A 26763-nucleotide genomic window follows, 5' to 3' on the forward strand; every position below is an offset into this window, starting at 1 on the left:
AAGTTAGCCGTGGCCGAAATACTTCGTCCAGCTTACCCATAAAGGCGATTCGACTCGCTCCAGATACGCAATCACGGAGTACACGGGAAATCCCAAGGAGCTACGCAACTACGCGTCAAACATCGAACACAAAGGAAGACCTCGACCCCGTCGGAATCTTCCAGAACGTGATCTCACCAGCCCAGCTACGCGTTGCTCAAGCAACACATTTATAAACCAGTGCATCGTCCCCAGATGCCAGTGAGCTTCAGGAACTTGACCTAGCTCGTTCCAGTGAATCCTTTACCTACTTCGCTGTACATACAAATACACTTGTATTAATCGAGTAATAAAGATCCTCTTTAAAATTCAACTGAATTTCCATAGGCCGGGAAACGGTCCAAAACCTTCAACCCCCCTATAGACTACTTGTCTGATGGTCGGTGTTCGAGCTAAAAGCCCTCATGGCCGTTGGTTGTTCTCTTACGGCTTCGGCCTTTGTTTTCCCTCTTTGCAACGACCATATGTCAGTCGCTCTAGATTCTCCCGTGGGTCCGGCGCCCGGTGATCCCGGCGCGGACCGCCAGATGTAGCGTTTCTCGTAAAAGCCGGCCTCGAACTAAGCCCCGAACTCTGGCCCCGTGATCCGCGAGTCTGAGTCTGATCACGGCGAGCGCTCATTGGCATCATAGAAGCCCTCCATAATAGAAGGAGTATGGCTTCTTCCATAGTCGTGCCTCACCGACTATGTCTACCGACTATACTCGAACACGGCGAGCTCTCAGACGCTCGTGAGACTCCGACCGAGAAGGTGTTGGCGTGGCTGGTCTACCCTTCCTGACCAGCCACAGCCACAGCCACAGCCTACTCAATCCACAGCCCCCGCCATAAAGGGGCAGAGGCGCCGAACAACTCCCGGCTCGGCCGTTCAACTCAATAAAAACGAGGTCATAACCGTTACTCTTTTTTCTAATTCCCTCACCCCGCACCGTTCTAGAGCAAGCTGATCGAGACGACGACACATACACAGCCACTGGTCATCCATACATATACATACAGCCCCTGCAGCTATCTTTCAGTCGGCTTTCGTGGCCTTACGACCCACGATTTGGCCGATGTTTTTGTGCTGGCCACCCTAACACGCAACGGCCAGCGAGTTGTTCGACAACGGTCGCCGCGTAAACATTGTTTTTTACGTGGCTCGCTCCTCGCCACCGAATCACCAGCTAGAAGCTGGTGATGTTTGACGATACTTGGAGACCAGCTCCAGTATCCGTCCGGTGTGCACCAGAGGAAGCCTGGTCTGTCTTCGTACCGAAGGCAGACAACTCAGCTACGCGTGGCTAACCTCAAAAGCACGCGTGGTTTCTTTGTTAACTCCCCCCCCCTTGTTTTCTCTGTTTGCTCTATGTAAATTCAACTTGCAAATATATTCATCATATACAGCTTTACGACCTGTTTTTGATTACATATAATTTCCCGCCACTCTCCCGTATCACACTCACACTTACGCACACGGTACGAGAGCAGAGCAGCCAGAAGCAGAGACCAGACCACCGACGACGAAGGAAGACACCGTGAGGAAACCAGCCCCGCCCATGCTTACCACGAGCTATCTCACAAAACCGACGCCGGTGGCGTCTCGATTGAGAACCCCTGGCGTCCGTACAATTTGAACAATACGCGGCACCTTCTGGGTCCGGGCTTTAGTCATCATCCAAATGAAGTTTTATATAGTGTAAGGCAGGGAAGGTATGTTGACCGTATCCCGGCCTAACGAAACACATGTTATGTAGTTTGAAAGAGGATCGTTTTATTTTAGTTCGATTTAGTCCGACTAGGTATGAACAGACCTTTATGGGGGTGGAACGAATGAGACGACAGGCTTGTTAATGCACGCTGATTTATTATGACGGCCGAAGACGAAGTGATGATAGTGATGATATTTGCAATATTCTCCATACCCAGTTCCTAAATTGCTAACCATAGGTTGCAATATGGGAACTGGATATGGAAATATCGGTTCGGTGATTACTGGTCACAAATTACTCGTCACAAAGTCACTAAAATCTCTATAACGGAACATCTGGCAGCCGAAAAGTCCATCATACTAACGAGAACTTGAGTGCCAAATATTGTGTATTCGCGATTTTCATGGCAAAAATTGTCTTTGTGACCACCCCAATGTGACGAATAGTCCAATTACCGGAAATATCGTGTGTGTGGACGGCGACACTCCGAACACGGCCGAGTTGGTCCCAACTCGCAGGATGGTAACCGAAACTCGACCATGTCGTAGAGCCGCCACAGCATCTTATATGGTGCATTTTTTAAAAATCGCATCCATTGAATTTTAAGCCAAGAGACAGATTCACCGGCGGTATTTTTGGTTTTTCTTGTAATTGATTCTTCTAAAGGGGGCTACAGACGCTCCGGAATTCCGGAGGTCTACCTTGAGGTGACCCATGTTGACGCGGACGGCGGCGTGTGTGGGAGGATTCGTCTTGAGGTCGATTCACTTTGAGGTCTCCTCAATCTGTATGCGCTATCTGATGATGACATAATGGTAATGAAATCAAATTCAGGATTGCTAATAGCACAGAGGAGAAAATAATGATGTAACAAGACGCGCGGCACACGTACAACTGACTTAAGGCGCTCTTCTTCTAAACTATTAAAAAAATACATATGTTGGTTATTATTGTTTTAAATAATTGAATAAAAAAAGGTAAGGTTAACAGGTACAATTTCCGATACGGGGCTCCAGTCTCCCCCCCTCTTCGCGGCCCTGCATACACGTCGGACGACCGAACCAGTACTACTGAACACAAAACACGCCAAAAATTTTAAGAATGTTATTTATTTTGTATATATATACCAGGAAAGCTTTACAGGTAACCACAATGCGCCTTCCTGGCCAATGACAAATATTGCAGCATTTTTTTTATTATATAAGTCGCTGAATTACGAGACACTGAAAAACTCGAAAATTAACGGGACATCTATGACTTGTACATAAATTGTATTTTATATTAATAAATCTCAAATAGTTTTTACCGGGAACCGTTTCAACAATGAAATCAGAGAAAATTGGCAAAATCTGATAGGAAACGAGCGACCTGGAGTCACAAATATCCACGTCTGATAAGCAGCACTACAGATAAATCTTTTCAATCGAGGTCAGGTCATGGGATCGAACCCGGCGCCTCTTGACGCTAAGCATGAAATACAAGGGGACCAAAATTACCTGTTTTGACGTAAAATTATTTACTATTTTTGTGACTTTAGCCCAGTATAAATACCCTATTTTTGTAACTTTACCCCAGTATGAATACCAATATGTTCACTAAGACTTTGTTACATAGTAAATTTTTTTGAACAAATTTCACATTTGTGTGACTTAATCACTTAACCCCAGTATGAATACCAATATGTTTACTAAGACTTTGTTTCGTAATAAACGATTTTGAACAAATGTCACATTTGTGTGGCTTTACCCCAGTATGAACACCCATATGTGTACTAACTTGTTGTTTCGTAGTAAATGTTTTTGAACAAATGTCACACTCGTGTGACTTTATCCCTGTATGAATAATCAAATGTGCACTTAGATTTTGTTTCAAAGTAAATGTTTTTGAACAAATGTCACATTTGTGTGGCTTTACCCCAGTATGAACACCCATATGTGTACTAACTTGTTGTTTCGTAGTAAATGTTTTTGAACAAATGTCACACTCGTGTGACTTTATCCCTGTATGAATAATCAAATGTGCACTTAGATTTTGTTTCATAGTAAATGTTTTTGAACAAATGTCACATTTGTGTGGCTTTACCCCAGTATGAATAACCATATGTGCACTAAGAGTTTTTTTCGTACTAAATGTTTTTGAACAAATGACACATTTGTGTGGCTTTACCCCAGTATGAACACCCATATGTGTACTAACTTGTTGTTTCGTAGTAAATGTTTTTGAACAAAAGTCACACTCGTGTGACTTTATCCCTGTATGAATAATCAAATGTGCACTTAGACTTTGTTTCATATTAAATGTTTTTGAACAAATGTCACATTTGTGTGGCTTTACCGCAGTATGAATAACCATATGTGCACTAAGATTTTGTTTCGTAAAAAACGATTTTGAACAAAGGTCACATTTGTGTGGCTTTACCCCAGTATGAATAACCATATGTGCACTTAGAGTTTTTTTCGTACTAAATGTTTTTGAACAAATGACACATTTGTGTGGCTTTACCCCAGTATGAAAACCCATATGTGCACTAAGATTTTGTTTCGTAATAAACGATTTTGAACAAATGTCACATTTGTGTGGCTTTACCCCAGTATGAACACCCATATGTGTACTAACTTGTTGTTTCGTAGTAAATGTTTTTGAACAAATGTCACACTCGTGTGACTTTATCCCTGTATGAATAATCAAATGTGCACTTAGATTTTGTTTCATAGTAAATGTTTTTGAACAAATGTCACATTTGTGTGGCTTTACCCCAGTATGAATAACCATATGTGCACTAAGAGTTTTTTTCGTACTAAATGTTTTTGAACAAATGACACATTTGTGTGGCTTTACCCCAGTATGAACACCCATATGTGTACTAACTTGTTGTTTCGTAGTAAATGTTTTTGAACAAAAGTCACACTCGTGTGACTTTATCCCTGTATGAATAATCAAATGTGCACTTAGACTTTGTTTCATAGTAAATGTTTTTGAACAAATGTCACATTTGTGTGGCTTTACCGCAGTATGAATAACCATATGTGCACTAAGATTTTGTTTCGTAATAAACGATTTTGAACAAAGATCACATTTGTGTGGCTTTACCCCAGTATGAATAACCATATGTGCACTAAGATTGTCTTTCCTAATAAATGTTTTTGAACAAATGACACATTTGTGTGGCTTTACCCCAGTATGAATACTCATGTGTATACGGAGTCTAGATTTTAAAAGGAATGATTTGAAACAAACATCACATCTGTGTGACTTTACCCCACTATGAACCCTTGTGTGTACACTTAGATTATGTTTACTGTTACAAGATTTTGAACAAATATGAATGTCACAATCATGCAGCTTTCTTCGAGAATCCGAGTTTTTCTGTGTCACAAGATTTTTTTGATCAGTTAACAATTTGTCTTGGATATCTATTTCACGGTCCAATTCAGAATGTGTAGAGCACATCTTATTTAATGCTTTTGGAGATGGTAATTCTTCCGCTAGAATTTCTCTATTGGTATCATTTATTGCTGCCATATGATCCTTCGAATTAATTTTTCTTCCGGGGGTCTAAAAATTAAACCGAATGATATTCAATTTAACATGTGTAACTTTTTTAAAGTGTGATTAGATGTTATTTTACATGTGAATTTATATTTTCGATCAACAGCATGTTTCGCTAAGAATACATCTAAAGAACTTGAATCCTATTTACTTACCTCGCTGGAGTCTGGTGAACTACAATTGTTGGATGGCCATTCAGCACCCAACTCATCTTCCCATATTAAATCTTCCAGCAAAACTTCCTCCGGCTTGATTTTCAAATACTCGTCTAATTCCACCCTCGACGTTGTGTCATTCCGAAAACAAGCGTTTCGAAAGCTTTCGAACAATTCCAGATTGTTGACACAAGAAAGGCATATCAAATCTGGCAGATGGTCTCCTTTCCTGACCTGCAAATAGGAGGGGTATTGGCGATTACGAGCAGTAGTGAATTATCAATAGCAGTGGTTCAAGTGTAACGTGACTGACCCGCAGCTGACAGCAGGTCCAAATGCGTTGCACCAAACGCGCTGCATGAGGGTCTTCATGGATGGAGACGAAGGACTCTGCTGGAGCAGAGCAGAGACAAAGTCTGCACTCCATCGCTACTTGGGAGGGAGAAGCACGAACTCCTGGAGAGTGGATAGACGCTTCCGACCTTTGCTCCTGACTTCTGCTTTTGCTTCTCTAATTGACTCAACCCTCAAAGACCCGGTACAATACGATAGTCAAACGTCAAAATAATATGGTTATATGTGTGAGTGGTCCCAACAATTGAGGTCGCTACAGGTCTGCCAATAGAGCGCTGCCGCGACTAAAATGTACCTAGTTTAAGGTCTGTTCATACCTAGTCAGCACTTACCGACTTCAGCAGGTATCCGGCCGTACGAAAAGTATTCTTTGGTACATTTTGTATGGGTATATTCATACCAACCGTCACGTTTACGCCACGGCAGGCTTACAGCAGTACCCGACATTTCCTGTTCATACTTTACAGCAACATCCGTCAACGTATCGTATCCGTGTTTTTGGCCATCGTGAAAAACTTACACGCGAATTACGTGCCATGAGTCTGCCGCTTTGCTGTTTTGGACCAATTATCGATAGTGACAGTTGACAACTGTTCAATCTTTCGACATGGTTTTGGCGCAAATATTTAAAAAAAATTAATTTTTTTACGGAAATATTTAAAAAACTTTTGTCCATCATCCACAAGCTCCTTATACAGTGTCCAAAACTCTCCTTCGGTTTTTCTATTTTTTAACATTGGATGCACATCAAAACGCCTCCGTGCTTTTTTATTGCCTTCTTGAGCTTCTTCTTCCAACAAAAACGCGATTATACATAATTTTTCGTTCGATAATCGCCGAAACATTTTTGCTGACTTGTATTCTGACGCGTAGCTACGAATGCACGTGTATGCATTCATATTGTAAGTACTCGAAAATACGTCGTAAGCGATATTGCGCCGTATCGTCATGGCCTGTAATGTATAAGTAAGCCGATTTTGCCTTGCACTCGGCGAAAGTGGTGTAAGCGTGACGTGACCGCGACGTGTAGGTAGATATGAATAGAAATGTAATAAAATGACATATTTTAAACGGAGTCGTGCAGTGCTGTTAAGTATGAACAGACCTTTATTCCCGGGAATAAACCGGGTTTTTTTCCCTGGGAACTTTGGGCGACGGAAATTGTTGGAAAATTGTGAAAATGTATATCAATCAGATTTTCAAATCGACACATCTTAAGATTCTCGCATTTAGTCAATGGCGCCGTCCACACACACGATATCTACCCCAAAAAAATAATTCCGGGCCCCATAACAAACTTCAAAATATTCTTGTAAAAATCTATCAGAACTATTAGAAAAATACATATGTTGTTATTTTTTTTAACTTATTGAATAAGAAAGGTAAGGATTTACAGGTACGAGTTCCGACACGGGGACCCGGTTCCCCCCCCCCCTCTCTTGGCGGCCTTGCATACATATACACGTCGGACGCACGAACCAGTACTACTGCTGCATTTACAAATGGATATGTAGCATTTGGAAAGAACTTTTGGGCACTAGATTCGATGACTTAATAAATAATGCTCATTGAGTTATCTCTGACTTTATAGTCCGAGAAATGTTATATTAATAGAATTGGCTTTAGGCGTCATATTGTTGTCAAGTGACGATTGTCCACAGACATTCTTAAATATTTTTAGCATCAGTCATATTTGATGCTTGGTATTCGACGTATGTCCGATAAAAACTTCTCTGTTTGTTTATATTAATAATAATAAATAAATAATATTTGTCAAGAGGAAATTGCCTCCTCGAGTGGTAGGCCAGTCTGGGAGACTCGAATCACAGCCGGAATTTAATGTAGACCTTGAGAATTTCAACATTGGATGAAATAGTTTACTTTGTATAAATTATCATATCTGTCCAAAGGTACAACATACACTGTCCATAGGTTCAACATAGTGTTGAACCTTTGGACAATTTTTTTGTCTCTATTATTTTTGCAAAATATTACTCACAAGATGGGCAAGTATCGGTAAAAATTGCACAATGCATTCAAAAACTCCATGGGATACATTTATCCGTAAAAGTAAATTGATCCGATTGTATTCCGTTCGTTGTAGCGTATTTATAGAGACGTACTGCGTAAAATTGGACAAAAATTATTTATTCGTAAAGACCCTTCTATTATTATTACATTTCTATGGATAAAGTCAATTTGGCAGAGGTTAGTTAAAGGAAACGAGAGATCTTTGGCTTACAAGGGATATTTGTATATATTAAGGAAACGTTCTTTTACAATAATCGTAATTTTTTCATGTTTCCCTCATTATTTTGGAAATAAAAGGCCTTAATTGCTTCCCCGTGTACACACCTTTAATCTGAATACAAAATATGACAAAAATTTTACGAATGTTATAAAATACAAGGGGATCAAAATGTTATTTTGATCCCCTTATATTTCATCTGATACCCTGTTTTGACGTAAAATTATTTTCTATTTTTGTAACTTTACCCGAGTATGAATACGCATATGTGTACTAAGATTTGGTTTCGTAGTAAATGTTTTTGAACAAATGTCACATTTGAGTGGCTTTAGCCCAGTATGAATACCCATATGTGTATTAAGATTATGTTTCGTAGTAAATGTTTTTGAACAAATGTCACACTTGTGAGGCTTTATCCCAGTATGAATAATCATATGTGTACTAAGTTTTTGTTTTGTAGTAAATGATTTTGAACAAATGTCACATTTGTGTGGCTTTAGCCCAGTATGAATACCCATATGTGTATTAAGATTTTGTTTCGCAGTAAATGTTTTTGAACAAATGTCACACTTGTGTGGCTTTATCCCAGTATGAATAATCATATGTGTACTAAGTTTTTGTTTTGTAGTAAATGTTTTTGAACAAAAGTCACATTTGTGTGGCTTTACTCCAGAATGAATACCCACATGTATACTAAGATTTTGTTTTGTAGTAAATGTTTTTGAACAAATGTCACACTTGTGTGCCTTTATCCCAGTATGATTAATCATATGTGCGCTTATACTTTGTTGCGTAATAAATGTTTCTGAACAAATGTCACACTTGTGTGGCTTTATCCCAGGATGAATACCAATATGAACACTAAGATTTTGTTTTCTACTAAATGTTTCTGAACAAATGTCACATTTGTGTGGCTTTATCCCAGTATGAATACCAATATGAACACTAAGATTTTGTTTTCTACTAAATGTTTTTGAACAAATGTCACATTTGTGTGGCTTTGCCCCAGTATGAATAACCATATGTGCACTAAGAGTTTTTTTCGTACTAAATGTTTTTGAACAAATATCACATTTGTGTGGCTTTACTCCAGTATGCATAACCATATGTGCACTAAGATTTTGTTTCGTAGTGTATGCTTTTGAACAAATGTCACATTTGTGTGGCTTTACCGCAGTATGAATACTCATGTGTATACGGAGTCTAGATTTTAAAAGGAATGATTTCAAACAAACGTCACATCTGTGTGACTTTACCCCACTATGAACCCTCATGTGTACACTTAGATTATGTTTACTGTTAAAAGATTTTGAACAAATGTCACAATCATGCAACTTTCTTTGAGTATCCGAGTTTTTCTGTGTCACAAGAGTTTTTTGATCAGTTAACAATTTGTCTTGGATATCTATTTCACGGTCCAATTCAGAATGTGTTGAGCACATCTTATTTAATGCTTTTGGAGATGGTAATTCTTCCGCTAGAATTTCTCTATTGGTATCATTTATTGCTGCCATATGATCCCTCGAATTAATTTTTCTTTCGGGGATCTAAAAATTAAACCGAATGTTATTCATTTTAACATGTGTAACTTTTTTAAAGTGTGATTAGATGTTATTTTACATGTGAATTTATATTTTCGATCAACAGCATGTTTCTCTAAGAATACATCTAAAGAATTTGAAACCTATTTACTTACCTCGCCGGCGTCTGGAGAACTACAATTGTTGGATGGCCATTCAGCACCCAACTCATCTTCCCATATTAAATCTTCCAGCAAAACTTCCTCCGGCTTGATTTTCAAATACTCATCTAATTCCACCCTCGACTTTGTGTCATTCTGAAAACAAGCGTTTCGAAAGCTTTCGAATAATTCCAGATTGTTGACACAAGAAAGGCATATCAAATCTGGCAGATGGTCTCCTTTCCTGACCTGCAAATAGGAGAGGTATTGGCGATTACGAGCAGTAGTGAATTATCAATAGCAGTGGTTCAAGTGTAACGTGACTGACCCGCAGCTGACAGCAGGTCCAAATGCGTTGCACCAAACGCGGTGGATGAGGGTCGTCATGGATGGAGACGAAGGACTCTGCTGGAGCAGAGCAGAGACAAAGTCTGCACTCCATCGCTACTTGGGAGGGAGAAGTACAAACTCCTGGAGAGTGGATAGACGCTTCCAACCTTTGCTTCTGACTTCTGCTTTTCCTTTTGCTTCTCTAATTGAACCAACCATCAAAGACCCGGTACAATACGATAGTAAAACGTCAAAATAATATGGTTATATGCAGTGGCGGATTGGCCATACAAGCGAACATGCCCGATGGCATGTGGGCCCCTTTATCTGTTAGAAAATATGGGCCCTCAGTAAAATTAAATAACTTTTTAACTATTTATAGGATATTGCAACTTTGGGACCTAAAGTTTGGGTATTTCAACAAAACAAATTTCTTACGATATACACAAACAACTAATACCTGCTTTAACAGCCCAAGGATCGGTTAACTTTTTTTATTGGGCTCAAAAGTAAGTTTCAACAATTGCGTGGGCCCTTTTGCCGGGCCCATTTCCAACGTCAATATTATGTATATACCAATACCTATGTAACAACTACCTACTGAAATAAAAATGGTAATAAACAAATTTCCGTGAATAATATAAACTGAATTGCTTAAAACAATTTTGATAGGACGATTCATCATCAACCAGCGATTTAAATTTACTTCATACTTTCAAAATAACATTTGATTATACTTCGATGATATAGTAAGATTTTAAATACACAATTTTAAACAGTTTCGGAATATAAAATCTATTCCTAATCTAGACAAATCCATGTAAATAGAAATATAGGAAAGGGGCCCCCTCCCCAAAATCCCGATTTTCGATTAACATTAATTGAAAATATTATGCATTTTTTTCAGGGACGTAATTTGGGGGTCCATATGAAAGCTACGTTTATTTCTTATGTACATATGTTACTTTTGGGTAACTAATAAAATAATCGCTGCTATGTCCTTTGAAGAAAAACAAAACAAAACTTTATCTATTGTTATTACGTACATGTACATAGATAAAGTGAAAAGACAGTTGGTAGAAATTAAGTTAATTGATAGTTTTTTGATGACTTAGTTTGATGGTCGATTAATGTTGACCATGTGAAGATTTGTGGAAAAAAATCGGCGCTTTTTTCTCTTTACATAATATTTTTTTATAATTACTTTCAAAATTAAGCTTATTTTTTTCATATTTTATAACTCAATAAGGTGTATGCAAAGAATATTTTCCATTTTTATTCCAATATAAAAAAGATTTTTTGAAAAAAAATTCAATTTGACCAATCTTTGCCTGCCCCCCCCCCCCCCAAGAAAAAGCTGAAATGACGTCTCTGATTGTTTTCTACCGAAAGTAAAAGCCGCTTTTATGCCGCATTCTTTTATGATGCATTCTATTTACCCAGGACAAGGGTTAAAACGAAATATACAATGAAATTTATGGATCTATTTTGCTTTTGCCATTTTTCTTGTACCTAAATTTGTTAATTTCCATTTTTGAAAATTTCATTTATTTTTTTTCCTTGATTTTTAGCGTGGTGGAAAGAAGAAAATTTTGTTATATGGGTGGGCGGACCAATTTCTTTAACCCTGGGGGGGCCCCCTTTGACTCCTGGCATGTACTGATTTCTGGCATGACGACGAGACTGGCGGGCACTGCGTCAATTGGGCGCCCGTCGCACTGGGCGATCGTCGACTGGGCGACGGCGACTGGGCGAGCTGGGCGCGTGGGCGACCGCCGACACGGCCCGCTGGTGAAGTGGTCGCCAAGCTTACGTAAACTCTGCGTTTTGCAAGGAACGACCGCGACCGTCTCCGTTATAGGAATTTCCGATGCACTGACAAATATTCTACCTACATACATATGCTTTATACCGCTTTATTTTTCGTTTCAGTTTTACCAATTTTTCGTAACAACACGAATCATACTATTAATTTTTTTCGCTATATTATATTACATTTGCTGGAATTTTATATTAAACGTACTTTTATAAATACATGTGTAGCACCTTTTCACAAAAAATAATTGTAAGATGACAAATCATATGTACCTACATATTCTCCAAAATAATATAAAAGAAAAATGATCGATTGAATCTTTCGCGCAGTGCTTTTAGTTTGTTTTCAAATGGACACACTTTTTTTTCATTTAAATGTTATATTTCAGTTTTATCAATTGGATAAATTCACACTCTATTCTCAATTTTCTCAACACTGTATTAGTTATACATAATTACAAAATATTTTCTAGTAGCGATTCTCAAAGTTTTCAAGATTATATTTTTTTTCAATGATGAAATACGTTTACGAAAAAAAAGCGCATACTTAAATTCGTTCGCGGAGCTCGAATAATTTTTTTCGGCTTTTCCCATAATTAAATTATTACATCGTTTACGATTCACAGAGGCAATTCTCGAAAAAAATAGCTTTTTAAAGCAATTTTAAACATCTCCCGTTCTATGGTTATTGTTGAAAATTACATTGAGCCACAAAAAATCATGAACATTTAATTTGTACGAATATTTTTTACGTAAATTTGTACGAATATCGATTTTTATATTTTCGGGGCAATGAGAGAATTTGTTCGCAGAAGGGCCAAAGAGGCATTGTATTGCATTAAGACCATTGTATCGTAAAAATATCAAACATTATGTTCTTCCCCTTTTTTTTGTCGAAGGGATCGGTCCAAAATATCATCTAATGTTGAATGAATCACTGCTAGAAAATATTTTGTAACTATGTATAACTATTACAGTGTAGTACAAAATTGAGAATAGGATGTGAATTTATCTAATTGATAAAACTGAAATATAACATTTAAAAGAGAAAAAAGTGTGTCCATTTGAAAAATGTTTGCAATTTTGGGACCGACCATTTATTTCATTGTTTTGGTAGGTAAGGACAAGAAAAAAAATACTGAATGAAAATCGACAGATTGATTGCAAAATTATTTAAGGCTCATTTCGTATTTACTTACCTATTATACAGTTCACATGGTTTTTAATATCTATTGCTTTTGTAAAGTAGCAACATACATACATGCATATGTACATATGTACGTGTATAACGAATCATGTTTACATCTACATACATATGTACATATGTATAACGGTCATCCAGCACTCATCTGTTTATCTAATACAGCGGTTCAGATTTCAAATTTCCAGCAAGAAATTGTAAAAGTAAATCACTTGATCAGTGATATATTAATAATATTAATAATAATTTGAATACGATATTGAAAAAATAATATTGGAATAAATTAAAAAAGGTCGAATAAAACGGGTCGATTTAAGAGTTTCTAGAATTGACTACATACCAGCAATTCTAAAATTAATTTAATGTAAATAAATAAATGTCTTTGAATACAAATTTTACATATTTTGGAATTTCGTAAGATTAGGAATAAGCATTTATTACGGTTGATCCACATTTTTTAACAAACAAACCGATGAAAGTCGCTCTATTAATCGACTAAATAATAATTAAAAACATTCGAGAGTTTACGATGTTTATATTAATGTCGGTATAAAACATATAAACATTTTTTGCACTTCTTCAGAGAACACACACCTTCGTTTACTCCGTACTTAAATAGTACGGACTGCGTAATAATATTGTCAACATTGAAAAAAGAGGACATTCTGGGTATATTACAAAAAAATAGAGTGAACAAAAAGTTGGTTTAAAAAAAGAGAACATGTTCTCTTTTAAAAGTGAACAGTTGACAACTCTAACTGAAAGATATCTTTTACTTTTATTGGTGGTTCAATTGTCACTCTGCAATATAGAATTTCTTTAATACCATATATTTCTTTGCAGTCTTCCTTTTGGTACCAGGTCTACAAAAAATAGTTGGAAATATTTAATTATTCTTTCGCCATCGGCTGTAAATTTCTTAATAACATTTGCCACATTGGCCACTTCATATCCTTTATCTTTGAAAGAATCCTTTAATTTCATCAATGTCTGTTGATGACGGTGAACCTCTAACAACCACTCTATAGCACCTTTCTTTCTTGAGCAGATAGATGTGGTACTATAGATTGTGGAGGGGGTTTTGGGTGTCTTTAGATTCACGTTGTTTTAAATCATGTAGTGTTTTTTAGATTTTACGATAATCTTCTTCGGTTTGTGTAGTGATTTTGATATTATTATTAGAGATTACTTTAAATTGACATCGAATGGGTGGTGTTTCTGTTGTTGATAAAATATGAGCTCTAAACTTATTGAAGTCAAAAACATTGCTCACATAAATAGGAGTTGGTAGTGGTTCTTTTTTAGTTTTATTTATTGGTTGTTTTGATGTTTCATTCAGATTGTTTTGGGGGGAATATTACACTTTATCTAATTTTATTTTTTTACTATTTTTCTCTGCATTATAGCTAAGTTCATTTTCGAGTTATTCTTCATTTGTGTAGTAATGTTCGGTTATATTGTCAAGACTCTTGCTCTCATTTAGAATAGATGTAGAAGGCCTGGATTGTTTTTGCATTATTTCAATTCTTTTCTTAAAATCGGTTATAGTTTTCTCGTATTGTTTGCATCTGGTATAAGTGATCCATGATTTAATAGATCATGATGTAAGTTATCCAGGTTTTAAACGCATGGATGATGCAGATATAGTTTCTTTTGTTTCTCAAGAAGAAGAAAATGAGAGTGACAACTACCAGTGAAGAAGATACTAGTGGTTACATTAGTCATAAAACGGTAAAACACCAGTACTAACTACTAGAGACCACTTCTCTGCTTAACTATGAGCGTTTTTCTTAATAAATAAGGAGTATAAAAATTATGAAACAAAAATTTGTGTTTTTAATATATTATATTCAATTCGGATTATGTGTGTTTTTCAATTATCCGTACCCTTCCACCCCAGCATTACCCCAGATAATCGAGAGTGTACTGTATATTTATTTATTTCAAATTAAATTTAGTCCATGATAACTTAACAGGTTGATCTAAAACACCACTATGGCCGGAAACAAGTAAACAAGATTAATCTAAAAATAATATGAAAAAAATAAAATAATAAAGAAACAATAATACAACATTAAATTTGAAAATATAGATTTTAATGTAGGATATCTAGTGAACATACATATGTTATTGGGTTTTGACATAAATACATATTCATATTTAGATATTTTTCACATTCAATGAAACACTTCTTGATAATGTAAATCATTTTGGACCGCAACTGGTGTTACTTCAGATTGCGGGTTGTATGTCGTTGATGTACAAGCCTACATACAATATTTAAAGAAATAAGATAATTATAGTATAATACAACTATGTATGATTTATTTATTGTAAATTATGATTGGAATTGTTATAAATACAAAATAAAAGTTTTGTGAAATCGACTATTTTAGCATATCATCAAAAAATGGGTATTGTTTTTCTTCGACACGTTTAAACATACAGGGCCGCCGAGAGTAATTCCGAGCCATGGGAAAAATAATTCCAGGCCCCATAACAAACTTCAAAATATACATATCTTGTAAAAATCTATCAGAACTATTAGAAAAATACATATATGTGGTAAAGGATTCTGGCAGATGACGCTGTTCAGGACCACGGTTAGGATGTGGCGGTTGAGGTGGAGACCAAACACGTGCGTTTTCAGTCATGTTGTTTATTAAGATGATACGTGCGGAGGATTAGTAAACAACCGCGCGGAGCACAGGTCCAACTGCGACTAACCGTTACATCTCTGCCACTTTTCATCCCTTTCTCACAATCAGTCGTAATATACTCTTTCTCAGCTATAGCCCATACACCAGCCTTTCGATCAATTTCAACCCTACATATATGTATGTTGGTAATTATTTTTTAAAATAATTGAATACGAAAGGTAAGGATTAACAGGAACGATTTCGACCACGGGACCCCGGTTCCCCCCCCTCTATTGGCGGCCCAGCATATGAACATAAACACGTAGGACGAACGAACCAGTACTACTGCCGCATTTACAAATGGATATGTAGCATTTGGAAAGAACTTTTGGGCGCTAGTAAATAATGTTCATGGAGATAAAGTAAATTTGGCAGAGGTAAGGTAAATGAGAAGTTAACTTTCGCTTAGAAGAGATATTTGTATTAAGGTAACGTTCTTTTACAAAAATAGTAATTTTTTAATTTTTCCCTTATTATTTTGGAAATAAAAGGTCTTAAGTGCTTCCCCGTCTACATACCTTTAATCTGAACACAAAACATGCCAAAAATTTTACGAATGTTATGAAAAACAATGGGACCAAAATGACCTGTTTTGACGTAAAATTATTTTCTATTTTTGTAACTTTACCCCAGTATGAATACCCATATGTTCAATGAGAGCTTGTTTCCTAGTAAATGTTTTTGAACAAATTTCACATTCGTATGACTTAACCCCAGTATGAATACCCATATGTGTACTAAGACTTGGTTTCGTAGTAAAAGTTTTTGAACAAATGTGACACTTGTGTGGCCGCACCCTAGTATGAATACCCATATGTTCACTAAGACTTTGTTTCTTAGTAAATGTTTTTGGACAAATGCCACATTTGTGTGGCTTTACCGCAGTATGAATACGCATATGTGTACGAAGACTATATTTCTGAATAAATGATTGTGTACAAATGTCACATTTGTGTGGCTTTACCCCAGAATGAATAGCCATATGTGCACTTAGATTTTGTTTTGCAGTAAATGTTTGTAAACAAATGTCACATTTGTGTGACTTTATCCCAGCGTGAATAAGCATATGCCCATTAAGATTGTCTTTCCTAGTAAATGTTTTTGAACAAATGTCACACTTGTGTGGCCGCACCCCAGTATGAATATACATATGTTCATTAAGACTTTGTTTCGTAGTAAATGTTTTTGAACAAATGCCACATTTGTATGGCTTCACCGTAGTATGAATAACCATATGTGTACTAAGATTATTTTTCTGAATAAATGTTTTTGAACAAATTTCACATTTGTGTGGCTTTACCCCAGTATGAATAGCCATATGTGCACTTAGACTTTGTTTTACAGTAAATGTTTGTAAACAAATATCACATTTGTGTGGCTTTATCCGAGTGTGAGTAACCATATGCACACTAAGATTGTCTTTCCTAATAAATGTTTTTGAACAAATGTCACATTTGTGTGGCTTTACCCCAGTATGAATACCCATATGTGTTTTAAGATTTTGTTTCGTAGTAAATGTGTTTGAACAAATGTCACATTTGTGTGACTTTACCCTAGTATGAATACCCATGTGTAAACGGAGTCTAGATTTGAAAAGGAATGATTTGGAACAAACATCACATCTGTGTGACTTTACCCCACTATGAACCCTCGTGTGTACACTTAGATTATGTTTACTGTTACAAGATTTTGAACAATCATGCAGCTTTCTTCGAGAATTCGAGTTTTTCTGTGTCACAAGATTTTTTTGATTAGTTAACAATTTGTCTTGGATATCTATTTCACCGTCCAATTCAGAGTGTGTAGAGCATATCTTATTTAATGCTTTTGGAGATGGTAATTCTTCCGCTAGAATTTCTCTATTGGTATCATTTATTGCTGCCATATGATCCCTCGAATTAATTTTTCTTCCGGGGATCTAAAAATCAAACCGAATGTTATTCAATTTAACACGTGTAACTTTTTTATTGTGTGATTAGATGTTATTTTACATGTGAATTTATGTTTTCGATCAACAGCATGTTTCGCTAAGAGTACATCTAAAGAACTTGAATCCTATTTACTTACCTCGCCGGCGTCTGGAGAACTACAATTGTTGGATGGACATTCAGCACCCAACTCATCTTCCCATATTAAATCTTCCAGCAAAACTTCCTCCGGCTTGATTTTCAAATACTCGTCTAATTCCACCCTCGACTTTGTGTCATTCTGAAAACAAGCGTTTCGAAAGCTTTCGAATAATTCCAGATTGTTGACACAAGAAAGGCATATCAAATCTGGCAGATGGTCTCCTTTCCTGACCTGCAAATAGGAGGGGTATTGGCGATTACGAGCAGTAGTGAATTATCAATAGCAGTGGTTCAAATGTAACGTGACTGACCCGCAGCTGACAGCAGGTCCAAATGCGTTGCACCAAACGCGCTGGATGAGGGTCGTCATGGATGGAGACGAAGGACTCTGCTGGAGCAGAGCAGAGACAAAGTCTGCACTCCATCGCTACTTGGGAGGGAGAAGCACAAACTCCTGGAGAGTGGATAGACGCTTCCAACCTTTGCTTCTGACTTCTGCTTTTCCTTTTGCTTCTGTAATTGACCCAACCATCAATGACCCAGTACAATAAGATAGTCAAACGTCACAATAATATGGTTATATGTGTGAGTGTATAGTGCTGCAAACTTAAACTGGTCCCAACTAAAAGAACCCGGTCGCGACTAAAAAGAGCCCGGTTTATTCCCTAGTAACTTTGGGAAACGGAAAATTAAAAAAAAATATATCAATCAGATTTTCAGATCGACACATTTTTAGATTCTCATTGAGTCAATGCCCTTGGCAGCGTTAACACTAGAAGTTTCCACCACCAGTGGCGGACTGGGCCTGAAATCAGTGCATGCCAGGAGTCAAAGGGGGCCCACCCAGGGTTAAAAAATTCTCCCCCACCCCCTCCCATATAACAAAATTTTCTTATTTCCATCACGCTAAAAATCGAGGGTAAAAAATAAATAGAATTTTTAAAAATGGGAATATACAAATTTAGGTACAAGAAAAATGGCAAAAGCAAAATCGATTGTATATTTCGTTTTAACTCTTGTCCCAGGTATATAGAATGTGTCATAAAAGAATGCGGCATAAAAGCGGCTTTTACTTTCGGTAGAAAACAATCAGGGACCTCATTTTAGCTTTTTCTTGCGGGGCAGGCAAAGATTGGTCAAATTGATTTTTTTTTCAAAAAATCTTTTTTATATCGGAATAAAAATGGAAAATATTCTTTGCATACACCTTATTGAGTTATAAAATATGAAAAAAAAGCTTATTTTTGAAAAACTAATCATAAAAAAATATTATGTAAAAAATGAAAAAAACGCCGCAGACGAAAATTTTTTCCATAAATCTTCATATGGTCAACAAAAATCGACCATCAAACTGAGTCACTAAAAAACTATCAATTAACTTAATTTCTGCTGACTGTCTTTTCACTTTATCTATCTACATATGTACGTGATAACAACAGATAAAGTTTTGTGATCATGCGAAAATTCGAACTCAGAATCGATCACTGATCACGTTTACATAATATAGAAAAATGTGTGTGACTCTGTGTGTAAAATTTCGTGAACACCCGTTAACCGAAAGTGACAGTTTACCGGATTTTTCTTCCGCTATTTTAATCGACCCTTTAAATATGTCTGCTCTTCACGATTTTATGTATAATTCCTTGTATCAATGTGATGAAAATATAATAAATCATCAAATTTAATTAACCAGAAGTGGGATTTTTTCCTCTTAAAAAAATCAAAAAAACTTTTTACCACACCTCTGAACGTATCAAGCTGAAAATTTATATTTGTATTCTTTATGTACTAAATTTGATAAGGTTTTGGTCAGAAAGCAATTTTATTAAATAACTAAAACTTTTTTTGGACCGAATTTTTTACACATGAAGTTTAAATCCATCTCATTCGTTGTTTTGTGAGAGAATGGACGTCTGCAATATAATAAAAATACGAGGAATAAAACCATTTGTGATTGAACCGATTCAGGAAAATATTAATTTAAAACTTTTCTTGAAAACAAAAAATATACGAACTTTCGGAAAAATAAACGTTACACATTTGTTTTTGAGACAAAATAAAGTAAAGGGGACCTTTCCCCCTAACCCCCCTATGTCTCCCCCAAATTACGTCCCTGAAAAAAATGCATAATATTTTCAATTAATGTTACTCGAAAATCGGGATTTTGGGGAGGGGGCCCCTATCCTATATTTCTATTTACATGGATGTGTCTAGATTAGGAATAGATTTTATATTCGGAAACTGTTTAAAATTGTGTATTTAAATCTTACCATATCGTCGAAGTATAATCAAATGTTATTTTGAAAGTATGAAGTAAATTTAAATCGCTGGTTGATGATGAATCGTCCTATCAAAATTGTTTTATGCAATTCAGTTTATATTATTCACGGAAATTTGTTTATTACCATTTTTATTTCAGTAGGTAGTTGTTACATTGGTATTGGTATATACATAATATTGACGTTGGCAAATTGCGTGGGCCCGGCAAAAGGGCCCACGCAATTGTTGAAACTTAGTTTTGAGCCTAATAAATTCGCTAACCAGTTCAATAAAAACAAATTAAACTTAAAATTAACAAAGTTCAGCTTAACAAAAATGAGGTTATGGACACAAACGTATACAAACTTCAATTGACACCAACAAAAACCTAAATTATTTTTACGTACAAAGTATTTGTTTTAAGAGTTCAAATAAATTAATACAACTTTGTAATAATTTTAATCGATCTGTAATTGCTGCGTAAGCTGTTTATTTTATTTTTTATATCTTCTTTCGTCGCGTTCGGCTTGATTTTCTTGCAGCTTCGTAATATGTAGAACATCTAAGTAATCGTTTTTTTTTACTTATTTAAATAATTTGTATTGTTGGTTCGTAAATCCACGACGTCAGCGAACAAATTAATATATAAATAAATTTAAACAAAATAAAACTATTCAAATACATTTAATAAAATGTTTACTATTAGATTGGCCATGTTTAAGCGGTTTAAATTACAAATATCGAGCGAAGCCGGGTAAAAACACCATTAAGTAATAAATAGAAAGATAATTTAATAAAGTAATAAGCCGAGCAAATGTCGTAAATATGTTCGCGACACGCTCTCTGAAATATCGAAGACATCCTCCCAAGGCAATCCGATGGGTACTGCCGGAATTATGGAGGGGCGCGTGGCTCGCCTAAGATTTTAGATTACGGCCTTGGAAAACAAGATATAGCGTTCGAACACGCGGTATTTGATAGATCTATCAAATACCGTGGCAGATACCTCTAGTGTTAACGCGGCCATTGAGGGAAGGGTTGTCAACTGTGATGGTCAAAAAAAGAGAACATTTAATAAAAAACTGGGGCCCCTCCTTAAAAATACAATGAGACAAAAAAAGCGCCGCACCGAAAGTTTTTACATAAAACCCTAAAACAGAAGTTCAAATGTAAAGATATATGAATTTTCATGTAGTATTATCAAAATATTTTTTAAGACAAATTTAAACAAAATCCAATTACAAATGAAATATGACTTATTCCAATTTAATAATAACCGGCACATACATAAATGTAAATAATAATAGTTAATAATAATAATAGGAACACGAAAAGTGCGCTTAAGAATTAATTGTTGAATTCAATCTTCTTCATTCTCATTCTCAATTTCATCATCTCTGTTGTTATATTTATCTACACTGCTAATTTGGTGCAAAAGCTTTTTATTTCTGTATAAAATTCTGTACATGAAATATTTTTATAATTATATACAGCAGTCAAAATAACCTGGACAGTGGAAATATTCAACCTATTTATTTCTTTGGTCCACTGTCCGCTGATCAAAGAAAATATTCTTTCTACATTGGCATTTTGGCCATGTATTGCAAAAAAAAAATTGACATATTTAATAATTCCGAATGAAATTCAATAGTATTGTGGCGGCTCGCTTATACGACATGGTCGAGTTTGGTTGCCTTCCTGTGAGTGGGGACCAACTCGGCTGGGTTCGGAGAGCCGCTACTCACTCTGCCTTTAGCTGTCATATAATAAACACGTGCATTAACATGCCAGTCGTCTCATTCGTTCATCCTCCATAAGGTCCTCTTCAAAATTCAACTGAATTTCCATAGGCCGGGAAACGGTCCAAAACCTTCAACCCCCCTATAGACTACTTGTCTGATGGTCGGTGTTCGAGCTAAAAGCCCTCATGGCCGTTGGTTGTTCTCTTACGGCTTCGGCCTTTGTTTTCCCTCTTTGCAACGACCATATGTCAGTCGCTCTAGATTCTCCCGTGGGTCCGGCGCCCGGTGATCCCGGCGCGGACCGCCAGATGTAGCGACTCTCGTAAAAGCCGGCCTCGAACTAAGCCCCGAACTCTGGCCCCGTGATCCGCGAGTCTGAGTCTGATCACGGCGAGCGCTCATTGGCATCATAGAAGCCCTCCATAATAGAAGGAGTATGGCTTCTTCCATAGTCGTGCCTCACCGACTATGTCTACCGACTATACTCGAACACGGCGAGCTCTCAGACGCTCGTGAGACTCCGACCGAGAAGGTGTTGGCGTGGCTGGTCTACCCTTCCTGACCAGCCACAGCCACAGCCACAGCCTACTCAATCCACAGCCCCCGCCATAAAGGGGCAGAGGCGCCGAACAACTCCCGGCTCGGCCGTTCAACTCAATAAAAACGAGGTCATAACCGTTACACTTTTTTCTAATTCCCTCACCCCGCACCGTTCCAGAGTAAGCTGATCGAGACGACGACACATACACAGCCACTGGTCATCCATACATATACATACAGCCCCTGCAGCTATCTTTCAGTCGGCTTTCGTGGCCTTACGACCCACGATTTGGCCGATGTTTTTGTGCTGGCCACCCTAATGGTCCGTACGCACCAAACCAACGACGGTTTTGGGCCAACTTTTAAAACCAGTAGCGTACAAAATATCGAAATAAAAATTAAATAAAAAAATTGAAATTAAATATCAAAATTAAGCTAACGAGCGAGATTGAGCTAAAATTAGATCATCGTTGATGTTTTGAATTACAATAATGTTTTGAATAACGACGATGCGCATTACAACCAGAGAAATATTATAATTACGAGCGAAAAAAACCTTGTTGTTGTTTCTTATAAGTCATCACGATAACTACTGTATTGCCGTCGATGAAATATTTAACAAAAAAAATGTCGGTGATTTGTCAAAGGGTTTTTTTTTCATTCGTCTGAGATAAATTTATCCGATAAATGTATTTAATAATATTATTTCCCGACAAGACGATGGATTTTACTAACCTCTTTTTTTATCGAATGGGAGCGAATTCATGAATATACAAATACAATCTCAAATCAACTCATACCGTATAATTGTTTTTCGCTCGTAAGCAGAGAAATGATATACTTTACTGTGATTGTGTATATACTTTACTGTGATTGTGTATATACTTTACTGTGTTATTGTATATACTTTACTGTTCTACTCTCTATTTTTACTTTATCTATGTGCGTAGTAACAATAGATGAAGTTTCGTGATCATGTGAAAATTCGAACTCGAGATTTTGACTAATTCACACTCAGAATCCATTACTGATCACGTTTTCATGATCTAGAAAAAATGTGTGTGTGTCTGTCTATTTTGAGGATTTTTTGAACACCGTTAATCCTATCGAACTGAAACTTAGTATCGGTTACTGAAATTCTTATCGACACGACGTAAAATTTTTTCAAATTTTTAAATTGACCGGAAATGGTACCTCCATTTATACATATGTAAGTGGCTTCTTTTTTTTAAGTTTTTGAATTCAATTATCTCCCAATCGAATCGGACTGAAATCTTTTTAAATGTGATAGAAATAATAATTTTTATAACCTTATATTTTTTAAATATTTTTATTTGAACCGGAAGTAATACTTTTAGTCTAGAGAATCGAGGTTTTTTATGTTTTTCTCAGAAACCTTTTAGTTTACTGAACTGAAATTTAATATCTAGAAGTTTAAGCGTAATAAAAAGTTATATATAAAATTTGGTAATCATCCCTCAACCGGAAGTGGCAGTTTACTCTTGTTCGTTTTCTCTATGTAAATTCAACTTGCAAATATATTCATCATATACAGCTTTACGACCTGTTTTTGATTACATATAATTTCCCGCCACTCTCCCGTATCACACTCACAATTACGCACACGGTACGAGAGCAGAGCAGCCAGAAGCAGAGACCAGACCACCGACGACGAAGGAAGACACCGTGAGGAAACCAGCCCCGCCCATGCTTACCACGAGCTATCTCACAAAACCGACGCCGGTGGCGTCTCGATTGAGAACCCCTGGCGTCCGTACAATTTGAACAATACGCGGCACCTTCTGGGTCCGGGCTTTAGTCATCATCCAATGAAGTTTTATATAGTGTAAGGCAGGGAAGGTATGTTGACCGTATCCCGGCCTAACGAAACACATGTTATGTAGGTTGAAAGAGGATCGTTTTATTTTAGTTCGATTTAGTCCAACTAGGTATGAACAGACCTTTATGGGGGTGGAACGAATGAGACGACAGGCTTGTTAATGCACGCTGATTTATTATGACGGCCGAAGACGAAGTGATGATAGCACTGGCGCCGTCTACACACACGATATCTACTAACGATATTTGCAATATTCTCCATATCCAGTTCCTAAATTGCTAACCATAGGTTGCAATATGGGAACTGGATATGGAAATATCGGTTCGGTGATTACTGGTCACAAATTACTCGTCACAAAGTCACTAAAATCTCTATAACGGAACATCTGGCAGCCGAAAAGTCCATCATACTAACGATAATTATCATAGTAACGAGAACTTGAGTGCCAAATATTGTGTATTCGCGATTTTCATGGCAAAAATTGTCTTTGTGACCACCCCAATGTGACGAATAGTCCAATTACCGGAAATATCGTATGTAAATATCGTGTGTGTGGACGGCGACACTCCGTACACGGCCGAGTTGGTCCCAACTCGCAGGATGGTAACCGAAACTCGACCATGTCGTAGAGCCGCCACAGCATCTTATATGGTGCATTTTTTAAAAATCGCATCCATTGAATTTTAAGCCAAGAGACAGATTCACCGGCGGTATTTTTGGTTTTTCTTGTAATTGATTCTTCTAAAGGGGGCTACAGACGCTCCGGAATTCCGGAGGTCTACCTTGAGGTGACCCATGTTGACGCGGACGGCGGCGTGTGTGGGAGGATTCGTCTTGAGGTCGATTCACTTTGAGGTCTCCTCAATCTGTATGCGCTATCTGATGATGACATAATGGTAATGAAATCAAATTCAGGATTGCTAATAGCACAGAGGAGAAAATAATGATGTAACAAGACGCGCGGCACACGTACAACTGACTTAAGGCGCTCTTCTTCTAAACTATTAGAAAAATACATATGTTGGTTATTATTTTTTTTAAATAATTGAATAAAAAAAGGTAAGGTTAACAGGTACAATTTCCGATACGGGGCTCCAGTCTCCCCCCCCCCCTCTTGGCGGCCCTGCATACATATACACGTCGGACGACCGAACCACGTCGATTCACTTTGAGGTCGCCTCAATCTGTATGCGCTATCTGATGATGACATAATGGTAATGAAATCAAATTCAGGATTGCTAATAACACAGAGGAGAAAATAATGATGTAATGCTGCGTACGGACCAAACCAACGACGATTTTGGTCCAACGATTTAACCAGCGGGATAAAACCAGTAGCGTACAAAATATCGAAATAAAAATTAAATTAAATATCAAAATTAAAAATATTATTATTATATTAAAATTAAATTCAAATATCAAAATAAAATTATAATCAATATATTAAAATTAAAATAAAATATTGAAAGTTAAAACAGAACATGCCCAATTTAAATAAATTTTCGAGATTGACCTAAAATTAGATCATCAACAATCACATACAGGTAATCCTCGACTTTTGTTTGTCGAAGATGTTTTGACTTACGTAGATACGCACTAAGATCGAAAAAAAAAATCAAAGAATTATTATTTTTACTTCCCCGTAATGCGCAGTTACTGAGAATATATCATGTGTTAGTATGGGTGACCGAGTGATGGTTTCAACCCGACATGTTGTCGGTTTATCAAAGGAAATTTTTTTGTCTTCAATTGTTTCTCTCGTCGAAATAAATCAATTAATTAAATCATTTCAGAGGTAAATTTTATCGGATAATGTCTTCAATTGTTTCTCTCGTCGAAATAAATCAAATAATTAAATCCATCTCAGAGGTAAAATTTATCGGATAATGTGTGATTATTAATTTTATTTCGATGAAAGAAAAAAAACCCTTTGACAAATCACCGACATTTTTTTTGTTAAATATTTCATCGACGGCGAAACACATTGGTGTATCGTGACGACTTATAAGAAACAATAACAAGGTTTTTTTCGCTCGTAATTATAATATTTCTCTGGTTGTAATGCATAATATAAGCATTTTCTAAATGTACGAGGCCTTAAATCTAAACTGGATGAATTAGGTTCTAACTCGGCTTTTCAATGTGCTGATATCCTGGTACTAACGGAAACCTGGCTTGACGACTCTGTGCATGATTCTTTTTAATTTACATTAATGACATCTCAAAAATAATTAAGTATTCAGACTATCTTTTATTCGCCGATGACCTTAAGCTTTTTATGACAGTTAAGTCTCATAGTGACGCAGCCCTTCTCCAATTGGACTTAGATGCGCTGTCAAGTTGGTCTGTCGATAATAAATTATTTTTTAGCATTCAAAAATGCTGTGTTCTCAATGTGACAAGATCTTCAAATCGCTTGATTTATCCATATCGCCTAAGTGGTGTTGAATTAAAGTTTGTAGATGAATATTGTGATTTGGGGGTCTTGTTCTCGAATAATTTTCAATTTAAACGACACATAGACAATATTTGTTTGCGTGCAACAAAAATG

General features: G+C 36.6%; 2 protein-coding genes and 1 long non-coding RNA gene across 6 annotated transcripts in view; all 3 read right to left on the reverse strand.

Annotated features, from left to right (window-relative positions):
* The window catches only part of LOC143910004 (uncharacterized), an 805996-nt gene that overhangs the window by 58684 nt on the left and 720549 nt on the right, over positions 1-26763 (reverse strand). The gene's annotated exons all lie outside the window — the stretch shown is intronic.
* Positions 1985-10336, reverse strand: LOC143909994 (uncharacterized). 3 transcript variants are annotated; one of them, XM_077428324.1, is made up of 3 exons: positions 5748-6246; positions 5435-5668; positions 1985-5285 (listed from the first exon to the last, which is right to left on the reverse strand). In XM_077428324.1, exons 1-3 carry the CDS (start codon positions 5859-5861, stop codon positions 3384-3386), a joined length of 2250 nt encoding a protein of 749 aa, XP_077284450.1. In that variant the 5' UTR covers positions 5862-6246; the 3' UTR covers positions 1985-3383. The 3 variants fall into 3 exon arrangements, with proteins under 3 accessions (XP_077284450.1, XP_077284451.1, XP_077284452.1); XM_077428325.1 differs by lacking the exons at positions 5435-5668; positions 5748-6246 and adding exons at positions 9733-9966; positions 10046-10288 and having other exon boundaries at positions 2834-5285; XM_077428326.1 differs by lacking the exons at positions 1985-5285; positions 5435-5668; positions 5748-6246 and adding exons at positions 8024-9583; positions 9733-9966; positions 10046-10336.
* On the reverse strand, positions 15140-18605 carry LOC143909999 (uncharacterized). The gene is made up of 3 exons (XM_077428332.1): positions 18143-18605; positions 17830-18063; positions 15140-17680 (listed from the first exon to the last, which is right to left on the reverse strand). The coding sequence occupies exons 1-3, from the start codon at positions 18254-18256 to the stop codon at positions 16373-16375; spliced, it is 1656 nt and encodes a 551-aa protein (XP_077284458.1). The 5' UTR covers positions 18257-18605; the 3' UTR covers positions 15140-16372.

Source organism: Arctopsyche grandis, chromosome 3 (genome assembly GCF_051622035.1).
Source record: "Arctopsyche grandis isolate Sample6627 chromosome 3, ASM5162203v2, whole genome shotgun sequence".
Lineage (NCBI taxonomy): Eukaryota > Metazoa > Arthropoda > Insecta > Trichoptera > Hydropsychidae > Arctopsyche > Arctopsyche grandis.

Excerpts from the sequence above, each read along its gene's own strand:
- LOC143909999 (XM_077428332.1), bottom strand. The coding sequence starts at position 18,256 with ATGGAGTGCAGACTTTGTCTCTGCTCTGCTCCAGCAGAGTCCTTCGTC. Across the intron at positions 18,064-18,142 it reads GGACCTGCTGTCAGCTGCGG|GTCAGGAAAGGAGACCATCT; the intron begins GTCAGTCACGTT and ends TCCTATTTGCAG. Across the intron at positions 17,681-17,829 it reads GTTCTCCAGACGCCGGCGAG|ATCCCCGGAAGAAAAATTAA; the intron begins GTAAGTAAATAG and ends TTTGATTTTTAG.
- LOC143909994 (XM_077428324.1), bottom strand. The coding sequence starts at position 5,861 with ATGGAGTGCAGACTTTGTCTCTGCTCTGCTCCAGCAGAGTCCTTCGTC. Across the intron at positions 5,669-5,747 it reads GGACCTGCTGTCAGCTGCGG|GTCAGGAAAGGAGACCATCT; the intron begins GTCAGTCACGTT and ends TCCTATTTGCAG. Across the intron at positions 5,286-5,434 it reads GTTCACCAGACTCCAGCGAG|ACCCCCGGAAGAAAAATTAA; the intron begins GTAAGTAAATAG and ends TTTAATTTTTAG.